At 44.8% G+C, this 25,081-nt stretch overlaps 4 protein-coding genes across 5 annotated transcripts; 3 read left to right on the top strand and 1 right to left on the bottom strand.

The window, feature by feature from the left end:
• Positions 1-201: 201 nt before the first annotated feature.
• Positions 202-3,498, top strand: LOC134189144 (uncharacterized). The gene is made up of 8 exons (XM_062657386.1): positions 202-400; positions 456-499; positions 812-848; positions 907-2,034; positions 2,098-2,174; positions 2,535-2,685; positions 2,743-2,922; positions 3,058-3,498. The coding sequence occupies exons 1-8, from the start codon at positions 307-309 to the stop codon at positions 3,396-3,398; spliced, it is 2,052 nt and encodes a 683-aa protein (XP_062513370.1). The 5' UTR covers positions 202-306; the 3' UTR covers positions 3,399-3,498.
• An 8,731-nt stretch (positions 3,499-12,229) lies between these two features.
• Positions 12,230-14,258, top strand: LOC134189189 (uncharacterized). 2 transcript variants are annotated; one of them, XM_062657431.1, is made up of 5 exons: positions 12,230-12,875; positions 12,938-13,427; positions 13,506-13,591; positions 13,647-13,879; positions 13,938-14,258. In XM_062657431.1, exons 2-5 carry the CDS (start codon positions 13,029-13,031, stop codon positions 14,180-14,182), a joined length of 963 nt encoding a protein of 320 aa, XP_062513415.1. In that variant the 5' UTR covers positions 12,230-12,875; positions 12,938-13,028; the 3' UTR covers positions 14,183-14,258. The 2 variants fall into 2 exon arrangements, with proteins under 2 accessions (XP_062513415.1, XP_062513414.1); XM_062657430.1 differs by having other exon boundaries at positions 12,230-13,427.
• Positions 14,239-15,596, bottom strand: LOC134189188 (uncharacterized). The gene has a single exon (XM_062657428.1). The coding sequence runs from the start codon at positions 15,520-15,522 to the stop codon at positions 14,239-14,241; it is 1,284 nt and encodes a 427-aa protein (XP_062513412.1). The 5' UTR covers positions 15,523-15,596.
• Positions 15,597-20,991: 5,395 nt separating this feature from the next.
• LOC134188592 (52 kDa repressor of the inhibitor of the protein kinase-like) lies at positions 20,992-23,954 on the top strand. Its single transcript, XM_062656759.1, has one exon. It carries the CDS (start codon positions 21,376-21,378, stop codon positions 23,692-23,694), a length of 2,319 nt encoding a protein of 772 aa, XP_062512743.1. The 5' UTR covers positions 20,992-21,375; the 3' UTR covers positions 23,695-23,954.
• The last annotated feature ends 1,127 nt before the right edge of the window (positions 23,955-25,081 follow it).

Raw genomic sequence — 25,081 nt, 5'->3', positions numbered from 1 at the left:
TCTGAAGCTGTCGACATTGAAGCAGTTGGTCTCCATCAAAATCATTCTGACAAAATCTCCAGTCAGAATTTCCTCATTTCTCTTTACCTGCATCTGTCACAGTTGCTGTTTTCTGTTTTCAGCATTGATTTTATGGTCAGAATGTTTGCTAAATATTGCTGACTACACACGTGCCCAGCCTGCTCTATTCGCTGCTCTTCGAATCATCAATATTAACCAGCAGCCGAGCGACAGCAGGCAGAGAGCAGAAGGTCTGATATTAGAGCGGAAGGTTAATGTTGTGATTATTGAGTTTGTTGTGCAGTAATGTGTCTACTGAGGAGACTCAGCCCATTCCAACGGCCACAATCTGGCGACATAATTATTGGTGAAGGGAAAGCAGAAGTGGAACAGACAGATGGTGAGGACAATCATTGGCTTTGTAAAGATTGTGTTGAACTACTTGTATGTGTTAGAGAGAGGAAATAGACTTGAGAGAAAGTCATTGATTGAGGATCAGGTAGAGAATGATAGTAGACTTACAACAGTCATCATCTGTTTGCTTGTGTGTTTGTTTGATTGTTGCTTGTGTCGACCAGTCAGTCTGTTTGTTGCTTTACTTACACTGATTTGTTTGTTTCTGTTTCCTCACTTTTGAATGTATGTTGTGGTTTCTGTTTTTCTGTTATTTAATGAGTTGGTTGGGATATATTTGTCTACGTTTACTTTTGTCTTATTTATCAACTTAGTAAATGATTTGAGTTTTGATAATTTTTGTCACTTGATTGAGTGTAATTTCTGTATTCTACTCTGATCTCTCTTTTCTGTGTAGGGTGACGATCATTCCGATCAATCTGCACCCACAATGGGTATGACATGTTGCATACAATCCATTAAGCAACTCATCCCATGTTGTTTGTTTACTAGAAAATCTTGACATTTCTGATCTATGCCACCCATTGTGGGTGGGTGGTACATTGGAAGTGTTGCACGTTGGTAGCAGTGATGGCTTGTCATTCCACGAGACGATGGGCAGTGAGGGAGGAGAGCTGAGTGCTGGCAGTGTGAGCATTACTGTTCCAGCGGGTGCCGTTCAATCACCAACACAATTCTCCATTCATTCATTCATGCATGATAAGTATATGCCTCCCGTCTCTGCTAGTGGCTACCAAGTGGTCAGTCCAGTTATTTTTCTTGGTCCCCATGACGTCTCATTCAGCAAGCCAATCAAAGTGTGTATCAACACCATAGCTGATGTGACTTCAGCAGGTGGGTCGTTCACTCTGATGAGATGTGAATCAAGACTTGATGAGACGAAGTGGAGATGGCGTGGTGTGGTAGTGTATTCTCCTGATACTCAGGAAGTGCAGTCTCACATTCCATTTGATCCCAACAGCTGGTCAGTAGAGGTGACCAGTTTTAGTGGGTGGGTGTGGCTTGTTAGTTTTATTAAGAGCCCAACCATTTTATTCAGAAGGAAGATGGGATGTGTAGTTCTTGGTCGAAGTCTTTCTCCTTGCAAATGGTCATTGTCGGTGCATCTTTTCAATTCATATGAAGAAATTGGTCAGAAAATTATTCGTGACCATCAAGGACATGTATCATTGCCTGTTATCCTGATGTGTCCAGTGAGAGAGATCAAAGTTCGTAAGCAAGGTCTTGTGGTCATCAGGCCCCAACATGGCTCAGAATTGTCATTGTGTCGAGGTGATGCTGAAGTTCACTATCCAACCAAATATTTGTGGGATCAACCATTTGATCACGATCATTGCTTTACATTTGAGGTTGAAATCAATGGCCCTCGTCCTGATAGTTTAGTTGTCCCTGTTCGTGTTGAGTACATCAAACAAGGTGAAGTGCAGTTCTACTTCACGCTGGAAGCAGTTCACAAACTGTCCAAATCAGCTGATTCATCAAATTCCAGTTTACCTTCTCACTCTCCTTCTCTTCCAGATGAGGAACAGGAAGCATTGTACTTCTGTAGTGAAGAGGGTCTACATTCTTCTGGCTCCACATCTTCATCAACAGCAGCAAGGGATAGAACTTCATCACAAAGTTTGTTATTTACATTTGGATGAGTTAAGTTTGTTTCACAATTGTTTGTGTAATGACTTGTAGGATCAATAATACAACAACCTGCCAATGTACACACTGTCAGTCAATGTGGTGTTGGCCCCAGTTATAGCAAAGTTCAAGTAAGAATGTTTTGTTAGTTGTAGTTAAGCCTCAGTATTTGCATGCACAGAGAGAGCTTATGGTAGTAACTAAGTTTGTGTGTGTGCATGTGTGTGTGTGTGTGTGTGTGTGTGTGTGTGTGTGTGTGTGTGTGTGTGTGTGTGTGTGTGTGTGTGTGTGTGTGTGTGTGTGTGTGTGTGTGTGTGCGTGTGTGTACGCGTGCCTACATGTGTGAGTGCGTGCACTGGCACTAGCACTATTAGTGTATGTTGTTAATACATTTAGTACGTACCAATTTATTTAATGGCATAATAACTATCCCAGGGAAATACTTAGACTGTTGCTTCTTTGTTAAGATTTCTGTTGTATCTTTCTGTCAGGAGAAAAGCTCATTGCTAGTTCGTCTTTCTGTTGGAAGTGAAGTTCCTTACTCAGGATGTACTTTCCGGTACATAGATACTACAGGTCAGACAGTTGAAGAAGTTCCAGGGGAAAGACTGGATAGTCGTACAATAGAAACTGTTACTCCTGGTAAGTTACATACGTTTGACATGATAGTCATGTGTTTACCTTGATTGTTGTGTGTAGCTTGGCCACATGCTGATCGAGTGGAGATACACATATTTTCTTCAGATGGACAAACTCGTCTCGGATATTTTGTACACGTTTTCATTGACTCGTCTGCAGAGATGTTACCTCGTATTGTCAATGATCATGAAGATGACAGCAGCATACTATCGGAAGCAGTAGATCAATGGACAGATAAAGGTGAGAAAATCTGGACAAAAATTGTTTTACCATTTACTTGGTTGTAGCTAGAAAACACGGTCACTTTCACTGTTATATTATTGTTTCCACTTTCTACTTTGTAACATTGTGGTTTACTCTAATTTTTTACTGTAGTAGAAACTGAGCAGCAAAAGAGACTAGAGTCAAGTGCAAAGAGCAAATGCACAGACAAAGAGATGTTGTCCGTCACTTGTAAAGTCACTGCTTGTTGGCAGGAATTTGTATCCCATCTATCACCGACCTTCTTCACTATGGACAGAATAGATATAATAAAAGGCGATTATAAGAATTCATTTGCACAGACTAAAAAAGCATTGGACATGTGGACGAAGAAATTTGGCGTCAAAGCCACTCGGCGCTCAATTATCACAGCAATGTGTGATATCAATCGCAGATTGCAAGCAGAACATATTTTTAGCTGCGACTTGGTGGAGCATGTTTGTCCATCAAAGTGACTGCATTTGTACAAACTTTATTTCTGTAACGTTTTATATACTATTTACGTTATCATGAACTCCAATTATTTTATTTTATAATACACACGTTCTGCTACTTGTTCTACCACGTGTCCTTTTCTTAAAATTGCCTTGTACATTGTCAGTACAATGAATGTGTTGTATGTACCTAAATATGTGTGGGTGTGGTAGTTGTTGTCTCAGACCCTAACAGTAACTCATGCTCAAGTACTTGTAGTGTTTAAACCAGATCTATCCCTATGATCTTGACTGCACAAATTGGCTCCTTTCTATCCATCACAAAATGGCAATCGAAGAGCAACGATAATCGGATGCCCAGGCACAGAGGTATACAGTTGATATCAATAAACTAGTGATGACTAGAATAGCAGGATTCTATGACGTGAGTAATAAATAAGTTTCATTGCTGAGCGTGTGTGTGTGTGTGTGTGTGCGTGCGTGCGTGTGGTGTGTGTGTGTGTGTGTGTGTGTGTGTGTGTGTGTGTGTGTGTGTGTGTGTGTGTGTGTGAGTTGTAATAGTAAATTTTAGCATACATGCAGCCTACAACATCCACTTTCTCAACAAGGACGAACGACACACTCATTACTCCTTCCAGTCTAAGTTACTTAGTATGCGGTAGATTGGTGCCAATGCGGCCACGCGAGAGACCTGTCTGATAAGCGGGAAAGATTAATAAATTATCGTGGGTATCGTAGCTTGTTGATCGTATGTGCATGGTGCAGTATAACGAACCGTCTCTACGGAACACCTCTAGCAGACACATGCACGTGCAGTGTCTTTATCTTCCTCCCTCTATCCTCTGTGGAGCGCCTCACGTGCTGCAAAACAATGATGCAACACAGAAAAGCGCAGAAGAAAAGCCTTAGTATCTTGCGAGGCTAGCAAATCTACCATGCAGCTTACTAGCGATACCCGCAAAGTAAACTAGAAGCATATCTACATACCTAGCTATCGGTTTGCGTCTAGACAAACAGCGCAAAATCGTAGGAGGTGGAGGGTTAACGTTGATGACGAAGACCTATTGGTGGTTGGAAGTAGGAGTGAGAGGCAGTGGATAACGGCTTGATGCAATCCGGTTGGTGATTGTGCACTTTTGCATTTCCAACGCATCGAGTCGGTCGACGAGGGTCTACAGAGATGCAAGACTTTTAGTCTAGCTACGCCCTAAGGTGAGAAGTGCATGAAGAATTCTAGTGCAGGCGGTAGAAGCCGAGTCTGTAGGTGTTGCTGGCAATAGAATACACGTAAAACGTCGTTGGCGAGTTGTTTTTGAAAGCAAATGCACGCAATGGTTCGCACTAATATCCATCTCTGTAGTAGTCTAGATGTATCTAGTTCTAGCTGAAGCAACCGAAAGTTAATTTCTAGGTGTACGTGCTATCTAGTCTCCGCGCCTGCAGGTTGGAAGAATGCATGTGGTCCAGTTGGAACACTCGTGCTTGCCAACATTTGCCATTAGCATGCATCAAGACTATGTGTGTACTATTGGGGTTTTGGTTAGAGAGCGTATACACTACCCGTGCACACAACCGACAGTCTGTATTCACACGAAAGCAACCATACACACTTAACTATGGTCCCTCCCCTAGGAGTGGCCAACACAATCCAGTAACCTCTAATACATCCCCCTTTCCCAAGTCAAGAACTGTCTTACCCTACATCTCCCTTCTCAAAGCATGCAACACTATTTTTTACTTTCTATAAATCTAAACGTTAAGGTGTCACTACTCGTCTTCCACTCCTTGTCCTCACTGTTGGCGAATTCTGTTGGACTCCGTCCTCTTGGGTAGTAGATGTTTCCTGATGTGCTGAGTAGTCGAAGTGGGGGGTCTTTTCAAGCTTCTCCTGCTGCTGTGATGGTGGAATGTTCACTAGAGGTGTCGCCTGTTTCTTCTAACAGTTGTAGATGGAGTTTGTACCAGATATGACCTTGCATGCTGTTGATTCTTCTTATAGTACCTCTCCTGGTTCTTGTCTGTCTCGGTGTCTGTCACCCAAACAGTAGTGCCTTTGGCTAGAGGTTTCAGCACTTTGGTACGTATGCCGTGTTGTTTGTAGAATCTCCTTTTCTGGTCCTCGATCTCTAGTGATCGCTTCTTTTGTTTGCAATAACAATTTTTTCAATCGCAGGCCGCCCCATGCAATCCTGCTTCGTCCTCGCTTGACGAGCTTGGAAACGCGCCGGCTTGATTTCTCGTTGCCCTGTTGGCAATCGCTTCGCACGTACCTGAGCTGCTTCTATCTCTGTTGGCTTCTCAGGTTCCAAAGGTCCTTTCTAAAGACTATCTGCTGCCCTTTTACGGCTTCAGCTTTCACTATTGCCATCGAAAGAGTCAAATCCGAGTGCATCTGCAACGCTTCAGACAACTTGGCGTCCCGAGGTGGCTCGGAATCTCTCAAATTTTCTCAGGGGACGAGAAGTCGAGCTTATCTGGAGGTGAAACCTGGAACGTATTCTTCCAACTCTGCACTCGCTTCTTCAAATCTGTCTGCTCTTGAACATCAACAACAATTTCAATGAAACCTCACACCCACACCATCACCTCTCTCCACTCCACTCATATTCACATGCAATTGACTGTAAATTGTAAACAAAATGATATCATTGCTGCCAACCAAAATTTTTAGATCTCAATAGAACTCAGTTCTGTGTGCCTTCTTTAGTCCTGTACACAAACCAAAGTCGGCCAACTTTATGTGACCCTTAAACACAAAATAGTATTCAGTGTGTGTGTGTGTGTGTGTGTGTGTGTGTGTGTGTGTGTGTGTGTGTGTGTGTGTGTGTGTGTGTGTGTGTGTGTGTGTGTGTGTGTGTGTGTGTTCTGCGTTTAGTAGCAACATTTGTTTTAAGTGACCAGCTTGCTAGGCTAGCGCACCCTAGCCTCTCACCATCTTCAACTTGCCAAAGGTTGAAGTTAGCATGTATTTCCTCCCCCGGGCAAGGGAACTACCAGAAATACAAGGTCCCGTGGGGTACCCTCTTGGAGGGTTAAGAGAGAGGACTTTCACCCCACTAGAAACTACTTTGTACTGATGATCAATTAGATCGTTGGAAGAGACACTTTGCCTCGGTATTAAATGTCAGACGTCCTATTGCAATAGACTCTGGAATGGTTGTACGCTCTGTTGAGTCTGGTACTCCACTCAGTGAAGAAGAAATCACCAATGCTATTAAAAAGTTAAAAAATAATAGAGCATCTGGTAATGATGGAATAACAGCTGAATTACTGAAAGCTGGGCCTACGGAGCTTTTTGATTGGCTATCTGAGCTTCTTCAACAATTTTGGTCTTCAGGAAGAGTGCCACAGGATTGGAAAGATTCAGTCCTTGTCCCTGTCTTCAAGAAAAATGACAGACTAATATGTGACAATTATCGTGGTATTTCTTTACTCAGTGTACCTGGAAAGGTATTAGCAAATATTCTTCTGGAACGACTTAAACAGTCAGTTGAACCTCTACTACTAGAAGCCCAATGTGGTTTTCGTCCGGGTAGAGGAACGATTGATCAAATATGGTTGGTCCGTCAGTTAATTGAAAAGTCCATTGAACATGAGTGTGCTGTCCATATTTGTTTTGTTGATCTGGAAAAAGCTTTTGACTCCGTTCCTAGAGAAATTCTCAGACTACTTTTGAAAGAGAGAGGCATTGAGGAACGAGTTGTACAATTGATTGTTGACATTCACGATGGAACACATTGTGTTGTCAAATCTAGTGGTGAGAAGTCATCAAAATTTGAAGTTACAACTGGTGTACGTCAGGGTTGTACTATGTCTCCTGTATTATTTAATCTCGTCATAGACAAGATTGTATGTGAAGCACTAAACAAAGCTAAAGTTGGCGGAGTAGAAATTGAATACAGGAAAGAGGGAAGTCTCTACATGAACTACAGAGTCAAAGCTCAAGGAACTAGTGTCATTAAAGCTGCTATGTATGCTGATGATTTAGCTTTAATTGGGAAAACCTCCGGTGAACTACAAAAGTTAGTAGACAGTCTACATGAGTCCTGCTGTAAATGGGGAATGAAAATCAGCATCAAGAAAACAAAAGTTTGAGCATTGGCTACGAACAGGCACATATTCTTCTTGACAGTTCTGTTCTTGAAAACGTTACAGAGTTTACTTACTTGGGGAGTATCATGAGCCAAGATGGTGGATGCATTGCTGAAATTGATGCTCGTATAAGCAAAGCAAGTAAAGTTTTCGGTTCCTGGAAGAAAAGGGTATTTACCAACAGGCAGTTTTCAATCTCCACAAAAATGAAAATTTTTCGTGCTTTGGTGAGACCTGTTTTGCTATATGGATGTGAGACTTGGTCCGTTACACAACCAAACTTGCAACGTTTAAATACATTCCACATGCGGTGCATTCGATCGATTCTTGGTGTCTCGAGATGGAATAAAATCAAGAATTCAGACAATTTAGAACGAGCTTGTGAAGACCCTATTGATATGAAAATACAGAAACAACGTTTGCAATGGCTGGGCCATCTGCTACGCATGAATGACAATCGTTCCCCAAAACAACTACTTCGCAGCAGACTTAGTAATGCAACAAGACCAACACATGGGCCTAAACAGAGATGGATAGATGTTGTCACAAGAGACCTCAGATCATTACACATCAGTCTTCGTGATGCTGATGATCGTGCTGCTTGGAGAAGCGCTATTACGCTGCGTTGCCAAAACCCATAGTGGGTATGGTGGAATCAAGGTCAAGGTCAAGGTGTGTGTGTGTGTGTGTGTGTGTGTGTGTGTGTGTGTGTGTGTGTGTGTGTGTGTGAGTGTGAGTGTGTGTGTGTGTGTGTGTGTGTGTGTGTGTGTGTGTGTGTGTGTGTGTGTCCATACTTACATTGCTGTCCAGCAAGAGATTGTCCGGTTTAATGTCTCTATGTATGAACCCCAACCGATGAATAGAATTGATAGCCAACACAGATTTTGCCGTGTAGAACAAACTGTTTTCTTCTTACTCAAACTGTCTTCATCAAAAAATTCATCATGTCGCCTGATACCACACACATACAATGCCTCACACACACACACACACACACACACACACACACACACACACACACACACACACACACACACACACACACACACACACACACCTGGAACCTGGAATTCCGCCATATCCACTACGGGCTTCGGCATCGCAGGAGTTTTCGCCAAGAAGAGCAATCATTGGCTTGTGACAGGTCAATATTCAATGACACCAGGTCTCGTTGAATGGTATCAATCCACCTGTTCTTTGGACCATGCTGAGGCCGGGCGTTTCACATTATGCAACTTGCTTCTTAGCAACAACTCTTGTGGACGAGAGACGTTCATTCGTTGGAAATGATCAAGCCACTGCAATCTTTGATGTTGAATTTGACGTTCAATTGGTTCTTCCTTGGCAGATTTCAAATTGAAGGAATTTCTTATCTTGTTCAGTCTTGATACACCCAAGATACATCTAATACAGCGCATATAAAAAGTGTTCAGTCTTCGAATATCTACTTGAGTGATTGCCGAAGTCTCACAACCATATAGTAAAACTGGCATCACGAGTGACCTAAAGACTCTCAGTTTTGTGTGCCTGCTAAATCCTCGGTTTGTGAACACTCCACGTTTCCAAGAAGAGAATGTCGTGCTGGCTTTCTGAATAAGTTCGACAACCTCTAAGTGACAATCTCCTGACTTAGTCACAACGCTGCCCAAATAGCAGAATTCAGAAATATTCTCTAGAACACGACAAGCAATCGAGATGTTTGCTTCTTCAGCACCAATGCTCAGGATTTTAGTTTTGTCAGTGTTGATCCGCATACCCCATTTCATACATGTATCATGGAAAGCATTCACCATCTGTTGCAACTCACTACTTGACATACCTAGTAGGGTCAAATCATCGGCATACATGGGAGCTTTGATCTTATGTGTCCCATCAGGGTTTACACGATAATTCATAAATAGGCCACCATCTGTTCTGTAAGCAATCTCGATGCCACCACCCTCAAACTTGTCCAGAGTCTCACGTATAATTCTGTCCATAAACAGATTGAACAAGACTGGAGACATCACATACCCTTGACGGACACTTGTGGTTACTTCAAACCTTGAAGAGATTTTCCCCCTATTTCGCAAAGTCCTCTCAGTGAACCCTCCAAGAGGATACCCCACAGGACCTTGAATTTCCGGTAGTTCTCTGGCCAGGGGGAAGAAATGCATGCTAACTTCAGCTTTAGCAAGCTGAGGATGGTGTGAGGCTATAGGATGCGCTAGCCCAGCAAGCAAGTCATCTGACTGTGTACTTGCTACTACTCGCAGAATAGAGCGCGCGCGCGCACACACACACACACACACACACACACACACACACACACACACACACACACACACACACACACACACACACACACACACACACACACACACACACACACACACACACACACACACACACACACACACACACACACACGCACGCACACACACACACACACACACGTACACACACACACGCACACGCACACGTACACACACACACACACACACACACACACACACACACACACACACACACCACCACCACCACCACCACCACCACCACCACCACCACACCACGTGTCACGTTGATGGTGCATGACGTAGCGCTTTTCGGCCTAGACACATTGTCATACGCTTACTAGGGCCCACTTGGGTCACTTTTCGCGTTAGTTTGTGGTATCAGTTCTGTGTCCCTAATTTGTCTGAGATTGTGTGAGATGGAGTCCTACGATGTAGACGACTTCAGTTGACTGTGTGCGCGACCCACCGAACTTGACGTGGATTTCTACTCAGTGAATTTGACCGTCGACGACCGATTCTTTTAGAATGTTTTGTCTGAGTTGTGCAGTCAGACGGTCGTTCTGGCCAATTCTTCTGCAAGAAAGTACAACCGTTCCTACTACAATATTCACCACCAGTTCCAACCACTCGTAGTAGCAGAGCATCCCGTCATAGTGGAGACGTACACTCTACACGGATGTGTTGAAGGCGGCCCCAGGTAGACATTTGTGCAGCAAAGGCCACATCGTGGTGAGCAGAAGGCCAATTTGACGGATGGCAGTACACCAAGCCAGTCCCCACCCTAACCCCAGATAGTCAAATGTCTGAAAGAGCTGGGCGTGCAGTTTGTGAGGTGCACAAACTTCGGGATGAAAGAGCCAGTCGACGAATTCCTCAATTTCGACAATCACCTACAAGTTTGTGCTGCCGTCCAGTTGGGCTACCCCCCCCCCCCATTTTTGAGATTTGGCATACACTGTAAAAGTACCGTGCATATATCTGGCCGTCCACAATGTACGTGAATTACCTGCTGGTGTCAGCCTAGACCTGTATGTCATGTTCACTCTGCTGGGTGAGACTGAGTGTCCCAGGTACAATCGCGGAGACTATGACTGCACGTTTCACGAACCTGCGGAACGTAAAGTACATAAAATACTACAACCATCTCTTCCACCCGCTGAAGGCAGTCCATACTTTCCAACTAGCAAATGTGCCCACCATCAAATCAGCAGGTCGGACTAGGTTGGATCGGTACTACACGATTATCGATCGCCTATCATGCCATCAGGCAGAGGCAGGTGGCTTCAGAGTGCAGGCCAGAATTGAATCCACGACTCTGCATGGACGACGCATCATCGGATTATTACCGCCTTTGAGCATACGGTTTTGTTAATTAATCTCCTCCAGACGGCAACAGTTAGGATTAGTTATATTAGTGTGCCGCAATATTTTAGGAAAGTCAGAGAAAAGATGGCCTTGGCTGATAGCATTTTAATAACAAAAAGTGGTGTTACGAGACATCATTCAAATGGATGGTTGATATTGCGGCAGAAAAGGATCTTGGGCGACCTGAGAAGCCTCTTTGGGTACGCCACCCACAATTCTATCAAGACTGACCCAATAAGTCCAATTGCTTGGTGACGTCGCCAGGAAGATGAGAGAAATACAGGGAAGGGAACATTTTACTGTGTAACTTGTGAATTGATATGAATTTAAAAAATAAATAAAAAATATAGTGATCCGTGCACGTCACCTGTTGTTTGATTTCACTGCAACATAACGTCATAATTTTATAATTGTTTCTGATAATCTACACACACACACACACACACACACACACACACACACACACACACACACACACACACGTGTCACAACTATTGATTTTCAAAGCAAACGCATTCTTCACTAGATATTGAAATCTACAACTGATTATATTTGTTGTTATTCTGTAATATTAATTGGGAATTTCTGTTGCTTCATAATTAATCATTTAACAGAGTGTTGTTACTATCTGTAGGTGTCTTTTGAATATTTTGTGTGTATAAATACAGTAAGTACATGTAGAGCATGCATGCACGTCAGTTAGAGTTTGCCACCCAAAGCCAAGAAGTTAATATTGTAGTACATCTGGAACAGATTGTATTGTAGTATATATAATATTATCTGATCATGACTTTTAAGTAATACCACGTATTTCAGGGGCTGATTACAGAGGAGGTGGCCAGCTGATGCCCGTATGTGACTCATATTGGTGTGTGAAGAAATGTTGTTTAACAACGTTAGACAGAGTTGATTCCACCCCGGAGTCGTGCGCGCTAGCGGTGCCGTTGCGCGCGTTGTAGCTAAGGGCGGAGTTATCCGCGCGAAGTACTATATACTTGGCACTGCAGGCGTGTTGCGGTCATTGTAGCAATTGCAAACGTCAACGCTTCAGAAAAATTTGTTGTCAACGCTAAAAAAGAATTGTGATGGAAGACCAGGATAGCCCGTCGGTGACCATGTCCTTGGCTGAACTTAAGGGCCTGATGGCAGAGACGGCCAAAGAGGCTGCTCGGGCTGCTCTGAAAGAAGATCAAGAGAAACTCGCCTCTCAATCTCAAGCTGCCTCAGGTATGTTCGGAGCTAGGAGAATAATACATAAACTGCAGCCTACTATAGGCACCAACGCCGGGCAGCGTAGCAGCGCAGGACATAAGAATAAGTTATCAAGACAGCATGCATGTGCTTGTAGTTACATACGCACTGGTGTAGGTATAGCCACGCAGCGAGCAGCAATGCGCCAGAAGCGGTTGGACGCTTATAACCAGAGACAGTCAAGGCTATAAACTCGAGGTTATACTTGCAGTCAGATGCACGTGTCGGCATTCAGAAAAGGTAAGCAGGTCGGCTCTAACAGCGCCGCAAGACTTAACTTAGTTAATAACGCGGCGTCACTTATTCAGCTAGGGTCGGCAGCAGTCGGCCCGAGTCGGCTCTAGCGGCGCGGACGTAACTTAGTCAATGTCTGTCTAACAGCTGGAGCTGGGTAGTTCCGCAAAACGGCAATTAGCTTTGACTATAGCTGCACGGCGGATCAAGTGACTACAGCGGAAGAAGGGTGATAAATAACTACGTCCGGCGGGCAAGTCCGCTACATCCACTGTGGTCGGTGAGTAAGGGCATGTCTCCACTTGCGCTGCTTTAAACTAGTTCAGCTTTAAACATGTTTAGAACTTAAACATGTTTAGAAAAGAAGCGTCTCCACCTATTGCGCTAGTACCGGAACTCTAGAATATTATCCGGGATTTCTTCTTTGATCACGATGTCCAATTTGCACAATTCGTGGGTGGAAGCCTGTAAGAATGCGTTGGAGTGCAACACATCCATTGTAGACAACACTTTGGTTTTGGGAGAGGGAAGTTCGAACTCTGGGGGAGAAAGGCGTCGCTCTCCTATGTGGACTGTGGATGAAACGATCACCTTAATTAATATCTGGGGCCAGAATGAAATGCAAAGGAGGTTACGAGAAATGGGCAGAAATCGTCCAATTTGGAACGATATTGCAAGGGAACTAGAGGACAATGGCTATTTTAGAACTTGGGAACAGTGCAAGAGCAGACTACACAATTTGGAAAGTCGTTATAAGAAGATTAAAGACGGGACAGTAAAAAAAACAGGCAGGGGAGGGGTTGTGTGGCCTTACTTTGATATCCTGGACAAGGTATGTCAAGTTAATTAATAAACTAAAAGATGGATTATTCCTACTAATATATTAATCATTCCCACAAATGAATGTCAGATACTAGGAACAAGGAGATCAGTTGCTCCAGCTGTTCTAATTGGGAGCATGCCAGTAGATGATGACGGACAAGAAGAAGATTCCAGGTTTTTCAAAAGTCGACAAGTCTCTTTGTAGTATTTCCAATTCTGTTCTTGATAGTGTGGTGGTGCCTGACAGTGACAAAGAAGACAATGCCAGTTTTTCTAGCTGCAAATTAGACAGCGAAGAAAGTACCGTCATGATCTCATCCAGGTCTACATCTCATGAGCAGACACCTATTAGTAGGTCTGGAGTTGAGGATGAAGAGGAAGGCTGCAATACAGAAAGGGATGTTGATGCCACTGCTGCGTTGAAGAAAGGGAAAGGAAAACGTAAAAGGACTGATGACACAGGTACAGGTGGATAGGTACAAGGATGAAGACAGTGTTAACTAACCAATGTTGTATGTAGGCAGGACTGCGGGACAAAAGAAAATGAAAGGCAGTGGTACAGAGAAGAAAACAAGGAATGAGCACCTCGTACAATTACTGACCACTAAACTCAAAGAGATGGATGATGATATGTTGGAAAAGGAGGCAGCAAGAAGAGAGAAGGAGGAGGAGAGTAGAAGGCAGTGGGAGGAAGAACAGGAAAGCAAAAGAATGACATTCATGAAGGACATTATGCATGGCTTCTTTGAAGCCATGAAGAAATAAACCATTGAAGTGTTTTTTGTCAAAGCTGTTGAGAGTTTCATTATAATTAGTCAATGTCACATCAGATACTCAGCTACAGCTTGTCTTATCATATGAGCTCTTCCTCTGACTCTGCCTGCATGATCGTCAACACATTCATAATAAGGCTCTCCTGGTCGTCGTTGCAGCCACTCTTCTTCAACTCCATCTTGTTGCACTAGGCAGTAATTGTGAAGTGTGCAGCAAGAAATAATAGTTGTAATAGCATTTAGGGCATTGTCATCTAGACACTTGCTTAGGCACCTCCATCTTCCCTTAAGCATACCAAACGCCCGCTCCACAACCATCCTAGTACTACTGTGTTTGTAGTTAAAGTTTCTCTTCTCAGCTGACATATTAGCACTTTCAGGGAATGGTTTCATTAGCCATGGCAATAGTGGATAAGCGGAATCTCCAAGTATTAGTGCATTGACATCAACACCACATATATTTCTCGAACCTTCCTCTGGAAATATTCCAGTATGTTCATGCACTCTGAACAAAGGGCTGTTGGAAAACACACGAGCATCATGGACACTCCCAGGATATCCGACAAAAATGTCTGTAAATCGCAAAGACGAATCAACAACAGCTTGTAGTTGAATGGAATGAAATCCTTTTCGATTTACGTAGTCCTCAGGGCATTCTGTGGGAGCCCTTATTTCTATGTGTGTCCCATCTACTGCACCGACTACCTGAGGGAAACCACAAATTCTTTCAAAGCCGTCAATGCTACTTTGAATTTCTCTCCTACTTGGTTGTCTGATATAGGATTGAAACATTAACTCCATAATTGCATCACAAACATTACGTGTGATTCTGTGAGCTGTTGACCTCCCCACACCAAAGAGATGTCCTATGGTTCGATACTCACATGTCCCACTGAGACGCCAGAGAGCAATGGCTACTCTCTTCATTACTCCAACAGGTCTGCGAAACCGAGTAGCTTGTCTTGTCAAAAGAGGTCTGAGATCTCTACAAAGAGAAAGAAATGTCTCCTTTTTCATCCTCATATTACTCTTCCAATCTTCTTCCCTCCAGTGCTGCCAAACAGTCTCTTGCCAAAAGTTATCTCTTCTCTCATGGCACCAGACAACTGGAGATCGTCTACTGGTCACCAGAGAACAGCACAGACTTACAAGTCTTCGTCTTCGTTGAAGGTAACGAGAAAACCGCTCTGATCTTTCCCTCAACAATATCTGCTGTCGTCTATAAGACTCTCTGAGACGGTCTTCTTCAACGAGCCTCCAAATGATAAAGAAGAGACGGCAAAACAAGAGAAGAGCATTGGGGTGCATCTTTGACCATGCGCACGCTAGCATCACGTGATATTTTAAACCTAAACACGTTAGCTAAACTACCTCCGAAACAGGTTTAGCTGAAGCTGTTTAAGTTTCGTTTTAAACATGTTTAACACTAGTGGAGACACGCTGGATTGTAAACACGTTTACGCTAAAACAACTTGTAAACATGTTTAGGCGCTAGTGGAGACACGGTCTAATTAGCATAGGTCTATAGTTGGTAAATCGGCTACGGCTCCGTTGGGTCGTAATCACGTAGTCTGGTATGCCACAAAAAGTAGCTAACGCATGCTTCGCTTGTTTATACTCGTCCATGCTGTAGTGCTGAACGTAGTCATATAAAATGTTTCGTCGTGCACTGTTGTAGAACAGACGTTTGGAGCGCTACCGGCAGCATCCGCCATTCACGGCGTTTCTTTAATGCAGCCATCGACTGTGCCATCGTTAGGGCCAAGTTTGTCAACGTCTGTCAGCGTCGATGCGGTGGCGCCGACAGTAACAGCGCTCAGCTCTAGCGCGGAAGCTTGCAAGCTTGCATTGTGGGAGAAAGAACCACGCCAATACCCGCTCGTCAGGTTCGACTAATCCAGGCACAGGAGTACGTGGACTTTGCGAAGCTTCTTCCAGATAACCTGGAACTACTGCTGCGCATGCAAGCTACAGCAGAACCAGCCAATCGTCGTCGCCTGCGTCAGATCACGACACTGCCCACGTGGGTGCAGTGTTTTGCTACATACGATGGAATTCTTCTGCGGAAGCACTCTGCCCGGACGCAGGAAGTGATGGCGTACTTGCGGCTTGTAGCGCACGAAGTGCAGTGCCACAGCAGGACAGGCTGGCTGTTATATGACGCGCGCTTTCATCAGTTGGCGGCTTCCAACCACAGTCTTTCTTGGAGCCAGCTGCACGCGCTTCTCTTTGCTGCGACAATCTTGGCAATGGACCAAGCGCCAACGGCGAGGTGTTTTCACTGCCTAGAAGCGGATCACGCTCCCGGTTCTTGCGCGTTAGAACCAAACGACGCTCCACCGCAAATTCTGCGTGAAGCAGGACCAGTCTCGAGAACGCTGTCGGGAGGCGGATCAAGATACCGACGTGACAGGCCATGGGATGGTCCAAGGCCAATCTGCCGTAATTATATTTTTAGCAGTTGTGCCGGCTATCCCGACTGCACGTTTCGGCATATTTGCTTGCGCTGTCGAAGCAACCACAGGATGCGCGAGTGCCCAGAGCAACGAACGGCTACACCGACGGCCTCTGGAAAGCCAGCAGAGGACAGGACAGCGGAAGGCAATAAGCCAACAACATATTGTGGCGCTTAGTATTTGCGCTTGTAATTGCTGATTGGATTGCTTACTTGCAGGATATTGTTGTGGCATGTGTGTTCTGTTTTTTGAGTTGGAGCGTGTAATAGCCCCCTTATACGTAAGCCTCATGGGCCCTTGGCAACTATAAGTGTGTAACTCGTACAATAAGCGTTCTACGGTCTGACTAGCGCATTGTTTGGCAGACTCCTCTTTCGACACTTATCGTCGATTGCGAAATACCCAAGAGAGGGACAATGTACAAGGATCGTGCTACCGTTACACCGAAGACCTGCTAGCCTTGGGCAGCTGCCGCCCGATGGTGTCATCTGGACACGGTTCGGACGTCCCCGTTAATGGTAGGCGCGTGGCGTCAAGCGCTGGCGAGCCACCCGGATACAGTTTTCGCTAGCTGCATCATAAGTGGTTTGTCTAGGGGATTCCGGATTGGTTACGATTACAACAAAGCAAAAGCAAGACGATCCCGCAGGAACATAAAAACCGCAAAGCAAACGCCGCGGTTATCGACAGTTACTTGCAAGAAGAGTGCGCGGCAGCACGTATCTCGTGTCCTGACGAGCGTAGAGCAGCGGAGGCTCACATCAGCCCTATGGGGGTAATTCTAAAAGCTCACCAAGCAGGTCCATGGCGTCTTATCGTAGATTTGTCATCCCCTCGCGCAGCGAGCGTCAACGATGGCATTGCACCTAACTTGTGCTTCCTCTCATACGTTAGTATAGACGTGGCAGCACGGAAAATATGCGAGCTCGGAACAGGGGCTATGATGGCAAAGCTTGATATACAGAGTGCATATCGGCATATCTCCGTTCACCCAGACGATCGTCGTCTCTTGGGAATATCGTGGAAAGGCAATGTGTACATTGACCGAGCTTTACCTTTTGGCTTGCGCTCGGCCCCCAAGATATTTTCTGCTGTAGCAGACGCACTAATGTGGGTTATGTCCTGCCGAGGCATAACAGCCGGCATACATTATTTGGACGATTTTCTATTTTTTGGACGTCCGCAAGCATCGGAATGCGATGAGAACCTTGCAAAAGCATTAAGTATATGCAACGAGCTAGGCGTGCCAGTAGCTACAAACAAGCTCGAGGGGCCCACAACGTGCTTGACATGTTTGGGTTTGCAGCCCGACTCGCAGGATGGGATCATCAGCTTACCAGCCGTTAAGCTGCAGAAAGTAAAATCCACAATTGCGAAATGGCTAACGCGCCGCGCCTGCACGAAGCGCCAGCTGCTCTCTCTCTGATTGGTACGCTGCACCACGCAACTTCAGTGGTGAAAGCAGGTCGAGCGTTTCTGCGTCGGCTAATCGATCTTGCAGGTACCGTTAATTAAGCAATTACATTACTTGGTGAGTACTAACAGCGAGGCGGGGCGGATCTTCGGTGGTGGGACGCATTTCTTGAAAGCTGGAACGAAAAAAGCATTATCAACACTTTGGTATCACGGCCACCAGCGAAGCCGATCCAGCTTACCTCGGACGCATCAGGCTTGTGGGGATGCGGAGCCATTTGGCGGTGTAACTGGTTTCAATGGAAATGGTCACGCGAATTTAGAGGAAATCAGCATCGCACCGAAAGAACTGCTACCAATTCTACTAGCAAGCGCTACATTGGGAAAAGTTTGGCGCGGCGAAATAGTGCTGTTTCGATGTGACAATCAGACTGTGGTGTCGGCTCTTGCTCAATCGTCTAGCCGAGATAAGATCGTCATGCAATTGCTGAGGGTGTTGCACTTTGCAGCAGCCTTTTACTCTTTTACCTGGGTCTCGACGCACATACCAGGTGTCACTAACGTAGAGGCGGACGCCCTGTCACGAGACAGTATGCCTAAGAATCAATGTCTGTCGTTGCAGTTCAACGAGCAGCCAGCGGCCATTCCACTACAGTTTCTGGAGCTGCTGTTGTCTCCGCATCTAGACTGGAGCTCACACACCTGGAGACGTCGGCTTGCCGTTTCTTTGCGTCAGGCTTAGCTGGTTCTACCAGGAAAGCATACGCGTCCGGTCAAGCACGGTATCTAAAATTCTGCAATCGTTTTTCCTTCATCCTTCTTTTCACATCCGAGCACCGCCTAGGTTTGTTTGTCTCACACCTAGCCGAAGAAGGTCTCTCACAAAACTATCAAAAGCTACCTGTCAGCAGTGCGCCACCTACAGATCCAGTCGGGTTTGGGCGACCCATTCACTGCTACTCTCCCACAACTAGCTTATGTCTTGAAAGGAATTCGACGTCAGCAGGGACCGCGTCTGAAGGTCGACGAGCGCTTGCCTATTACACCGGCAGAATTGAGAATTTAGAAAGATGTGTGGGCAAAAAGATCATTATTTTACGACGCCGCAATGCTATGGGCTGCAGTCTGTACGGGTTTCTTTGGCTTTATGCGAGCGGGAGAGTTTACCGTAAGCTCAGTAGCAGCATTCGACGCCTCTGTTCACCTGGCTCCACAAGACGTCAGCATCGACTCACATGTCACTCCGTCTGTGGTGCGCATTCACCTAAAGCAATCGAAAACAGACCCGTTCCGTCAAGGTGTAAACATCTTTTTGGTTCGATCGAAACAAGAAATTTGCCCAGTGGCTGCTCTGCTGAGCACATCAATTTGAAGAACAGACAGCACATCATTATAGGAATCACCAGGTGCAGAAAGACAGGTGTCATCAGCATATGAAATGACTGAAGAACGTAAATCACCCAAAGGAAGGTCACTTGTGTAGAAATTGAATAATAGTGACCCAAGTTTTGAACCTTGCGGAACTCCTCTCAAACAGCGAGACCGAAATGACTTCACATCTCCAACTTGGACAAACTGCCAACGATCCAATAGATAATTTGACAGCCACTTATGAACATTACCTACCACCCCACATTTGGCGAGCTTTCTATGTAGACATCGATGGTTCACAGTGTCAAAAGCCTTATGCAAGTCAAGAAAGACTACACCAGAGCAACGGCGATTATCCTTTGCTTCTAGGAGGTTATCTGCTAGGATTTCCACAGCATCCTGAATAGATCTGTCTTTCCTGAAACCATATTGTGACTCCGGAATAAGCGAGTTAGATTCCAAAAATGCATTCAGTTAACAGAAAACAAAGTGCTCCAATAACTTGGAAATGATGATAGTAACGATACTGGGCGATAATTAACGAGGTCACTTCTGTCACCAGACTTGAAAACCGGAGTGACCCTTGAACATTTCCAGTCATTAGGGACCATCCCAGTGGAAAGGGAGACATTAAATAAATCAGCAAGTAAAACAATGATTAGACTCTGCACACACACTTCTTAGTTTTAGGGTCAGCTTCAGTTCTTCTATATTTTCAAGCTTTCGGTGACAGGACATGCACAGCAGCGTCGCTAGACCATCACCTCTGACAACTGGTTGAGCGATAGTCTCGCTAGTCGAGCGGTTAGACTAGTTATCGGTCTGCCAAAGAATCAAAGAGTCGCCGTTTCATGCTGTCCACCAAGATATCGCCACAAACACGGCAGACGTCTCTTCTTTGTTCGTGAGATCTCATGGCATTTACAAATGATATGTTGATCTAGGTAAAACAATCCTACGCTGTTAGACACCCTTTAGCATCGCTATTGATAAATATTTCCGAAATCATTTTAGTAACGACTTGGTCAAGGCTAGAGTTCGCGATCTGGAAATTCAAAGTTAAGGGCAGCTGCGAGTGCACAGTCTCAAAATATTAATAGCGAATTTTTAGTTCCATATCTTAGTAACTGTGTAATGAAGGGTCGTCCACACAGTTATGACACACAAGACAGATGTTTTGGAGAAAACCAGTAAATACAAAATTTAAGTGTACATTCAGAGCAGTAGCGGATCCAGATGGGGGGTTGCTGGGGTTGCAACCCCCCCTTTTCTGGCGCTGTTGTAGGAAGACAAAGTGTGGTAATAATTACACCAGTGAAGTCACTTGCTTCTCAGTCTGTCAGAAAGTATACATAAACTAAGTACTTAGCACTAGCTAGTGACAGAAATAAAATAAAAATTGGGCAAACGCAGTACGTCTACTAGTAGTCAGAGTATCCTTCACTAAACAGACGTCCGGAGATCGAGGCTGCGTAACTCGCGTTACCTGTTTGGCGGTGTTCGTGTTTCTTCCGTGCGTTTTACTGAAAGACGTAAACATGTCCTCTGCTTTGAAAAGGTAGGCATGAATAGAAAATTAGGTTTCGTGTTGTAAGCATTCTGAACAGATTCTCCACTGCGTAACAGATTCGCATCAGATAAAGCAGCAGCCGCTAGACAACCTCCAGCAAAAAAGCAACGTCTGATTACCGCTTGTCTTGGACAACCGTCACAGTCAGCAACAGCGGCTTGCGAAGAAAGCAGTTCTGTTTTACCTGTGCCTCTAGACTGTCTGAGTCTCCCGGATTCAGGTCCTCGGAGTCGCGATTTCGGGTCAGTGAGTACTAGCTCCAAGGCTGTCGACAGGCCAGTTCATTTGTCAGGGGTGGAAGAAATAATAGATCTGGGCAACCTCGTACTAGCTGCAAATAGATCTTTTGATTGCCTTAGACAATTAATTCATGAAATGTCAGATGCCGAAAAAATGCAGCACCTTACATTTCACGTCAAACCTGCTCCATCAGATGTCCTCCACTTTCATGAGGTGACGAAGAGTGGCAAACGCTGGAAGGTGTCTTTTCAGAGAAAATGGATGGAAGACTACGAGTGGCTTTCGTACAGCAATGTTCTGCAAGGTGGCATTTGTCGGTATTGCATCCTATTTCCCGAACACCCGCAGAGGGGAGGTTCAAAGGGAGGGAATCCAGGCATACTCGTGACGGTGCCGTACCAGAAACCATTCACAAAGGCTCTTGGCAAAGATGGCGTACTGGTCATTCATGAAGGGACGGTCGTGCATCGACACGCAATGGTTCAAGCCGACTTGTTCAAACTTAGCTTTGAGAAGGCAGATTCAAGAGTAGACACGATGCTACTGAAACACAAAGATCAGCAATCCTTGGAGAACAAAGAAATACTTCGTCAAATTATACTAGCTGTAGAATTTCTGGCAAAACAAGGCTTGCCTCTTCGTGGTCATAGAGATGACAAGGTTGATTTTGCAACTGAAGGATCTAACAGGGGCAACTTCATTGCTGTACTACAGCTCTTGGCCAAAGGAAACAGCACTCTTCAAAAGCACCTTCTCTTTGCAAAACGAAATCAGAAGTACACAAGTAAAACCATACAAAATGAAATTGTTCACGTTTATGCCAATAAGACCAGAGAGCGACTAACTGCACATCTGAGAGAAGAGCAGTTACCATTTGCAATCATTGCTGACGAAGCTACAGACCCTCATGCAAACCAAGAGGTCCTTTCACTGTGTTTGAGGTTTGTTGATTTACACTCAGCTTGTAGTCCAGTCATCAAGGAGTGCCTGATTGATTTCATCTATCTGGAAAGAGCAAATGCCTTGACAATATCCGAGGAAATATTGAAGTCTCTGTCCAAACCACCAGTCTCTTTAGATCCCAACAATATCAGGGGGCAGGCATATGACGGCGCTACGGTTATGTCGTCTAACATAGCCGGGGTTCAAGCCAGAATCAAGCAAACGGCGCCATTGGCCATTTTCACCCACTGCTATTCTCATTGCCTCAATCTTTCTGTTGCGGCAACAAGCAAAGTCCAAGAAGTTAGAAATCTCATTGGTACAATCAATGAAGCGTACTTGTTTTTGTCTAACAGCCCAAAGAGACAGCAAATGTTCCAGCTAACGTTAGAGACGTATCTGCCTCAGTCTTCTCGCACTAAGCTTCCAGGGCTCTGCAAGACACGCTGGGTAGAACGCCATACATGCTTTGAAGTTTTTCTTGAACTGTACGAAGCCCTAGTGACCTTCCTTGACGCTATTGTGTCTCCACACGAGTACCCTGATCTCATGTCGGCTGACAAGGAATGGAAATGGGACAGAGAGACAGTGTCGAAAGCTCAGGGGCTAAAAGCAGCCCTCTCGTCATTTCAGACAATATCTGTTTTCATAACGACTAAAAACGTCCTTGATTCAGTTAAGGAACTGGCAGGAAAATTGCAAGAGCGGAACCAGGATATACTTGACGCCTACGCAATGGTTGATGAATCGATTGAAGAGATCAAAAGTGTGAGAAAAGATATCGATGCAACATTTGTTTCCTGGTATAGAGATATAACTGAGCTTGCAGCGAACATCGGCGTAGCGGAATCAATTCCTAGGAAAACCAGCCTGCAGAGGAACAGAAGTAACACACCTAGTCAAAGTCCGATGGAGTTTTATAAGCGGTCACTTGCAATTCCACTACTGGATTCTCTGACAGCGCAAATGGAAGACCGTTTCCTACGTGATGGAAGGCATGTTGGTGCGTTGCTGAATCTTGTACCATCAATATTTCTAACTTCGAGAGTAGAGTTGGGCACACTCAGAGAAGGCGTTATGTTTTGGGAAAAAGACCTACCTTTCCCTAAGTCTCTAGAGAATGAACTCAGGAGATGGGAAACCCTGTGGAAGAGAAGAAAAGACCGAGAATCCGTGCAAGAAGAAATGGTCAGGCAACGTGAGGCAAGAATTCCTGACAATCTGCTGCTGTCACTTGGAAATTGCGATGTACATTCGTTTCCGAACATTCACCGCCTACTTCTGATTGCCTGCACTCTCCCAATAACGAGTGCAGAAGCGGAGCGATCCTTTTCCCTCATGAGGCGGATCAAGACTTATGCAAGATCGGCGATGTGCGAAGAGCGTTTCACAGACCTTGGAGTTCTTGCCATGCATTACAGTGACCGTATCCCTGCCGAGGAGATCGCAAAAGCGTTTGTGCAAGAACATCCAAGGAGGATGTTTCAAGCGTCGTTATTTAGCGAAACATGAACAGCATTAAAAACCTAGCGAGCGTTTTCATAGAGAGAGAGGTGATTAGGAAACTCTTAAAGGTGATTAATTGAGCTGATTACTGGCAAGACTTGGTCTCTGTGTACGTAACTAGTTAGAGTTGAGAGACCCTATGAGCGACAACGTGCATGGAAGCGACGAGAAATTGAATGGAATGACGAAGTCACATGTCAGTACAACATGGGGCATGGGGCGTGGCAAGTTGTAACTTTCAACCCCCCCTTTCTAAAAATCCTAGATCCGCGGCTGCAGAGAATTCAGTTTTGCCAAGTTTTAGACTTGGTCGTTACTATTTGTCACAACACAAGTTGGTGGCTCACATAGCAACGACATATTCGAGGACAACGATGCAAACATATCTGATAAGATAGATAAATATTAATTGCCTTGATTTAAAAAAATTTATTGTATAATTATGGTATGCTGGTGAGTAGGTTTCAAGGTCATTATAATGTTTGCATCTTGCTGCTGAAACATAAAACAGGTGCGCATGTTCGGAGGACAAGGCAGTCAGTATGGCTCTGAGTTTACAACGCGTTTGGATTACTCATTCAATGATTGTCACTGTGCAGAGACTTGTCTAGCTAGCTCACATATCTAGTAAGATAATGGCGTAAAGCTATGGTATGCAACGTTTTTCCACGCCTACCTAGCTTGACTGTAACTGCATAAATGCCTTCAATCTCTGCCCTTACTGTACTCATGCACATGCACACACATGCACGCGCTCACACACCTTTACCGAGAAATGACGTTCATTGAAGGCTGAGCTTTACCCAGAGATGTAGCAAGATGCGATGTGAACCCACTTGTGGTTGGGCAGATTGCAGTTGAAAGAACCGAGCAGTCATGGATGCCGAAATATCTTGGACCTCGGAAACCGAGATCTCGGTAAGAATACCGTAATCGTGGCATCACTGATATGCATGACCATACGAGTTACACTGTACGCGTACGTTTACGAGTGAGTGAGTCTGACGGAAACAGCCGAAATCTCCTAGGGTAAACCGGGGTAACTCCGTGAGTAATTTGATACACGCCCGTATATTGCTACGTATGAGTGTTGTAGTCGCTTAATCTTACTACCGTATGGAGCAGTAGCCTTCTGCCAATCAGCATGTGGGTGACCATCTCTGAAATCTTAATCGTTCTTGAGATAATTCGGGACTTTCGTCGGCGCTGCTAATCTTCTGGGTGGGGCAATAGTCCTTGTGCGGAAGTTCGTAGAGTGTCATTTCATTTAACCCCCCCCCCCGTGTATACCAAGGTTTTCTATTACGGATGTAAAGAGATGTTGTAGTACATGAATATTTTAAATGTTGGCAGCGTCGGAAATGTCCGACACCTGCACTAGAGTATATCAATT

The sequence above is a fragment of the Corticium candelabrum genome, chromosome 13 (genome assembly GCF_963422355.1).
Source record: "Corticium candelabrum chromosome 13, ooCorCand1.1, whole genome shotgun sequence".
Classification (NCBI taxonomy): Eukaryota; Metazoa; Porifera; class Homoscleromorpha; order Homosclerophorida; family Plakinidae; genus Corticium; species Corticium candelabrum.
The sequence above is the reverse complement of the archived record's forward strand: the minus strand, read 5'-3'. Positions and strand labels throughout refer to the sequence as shown.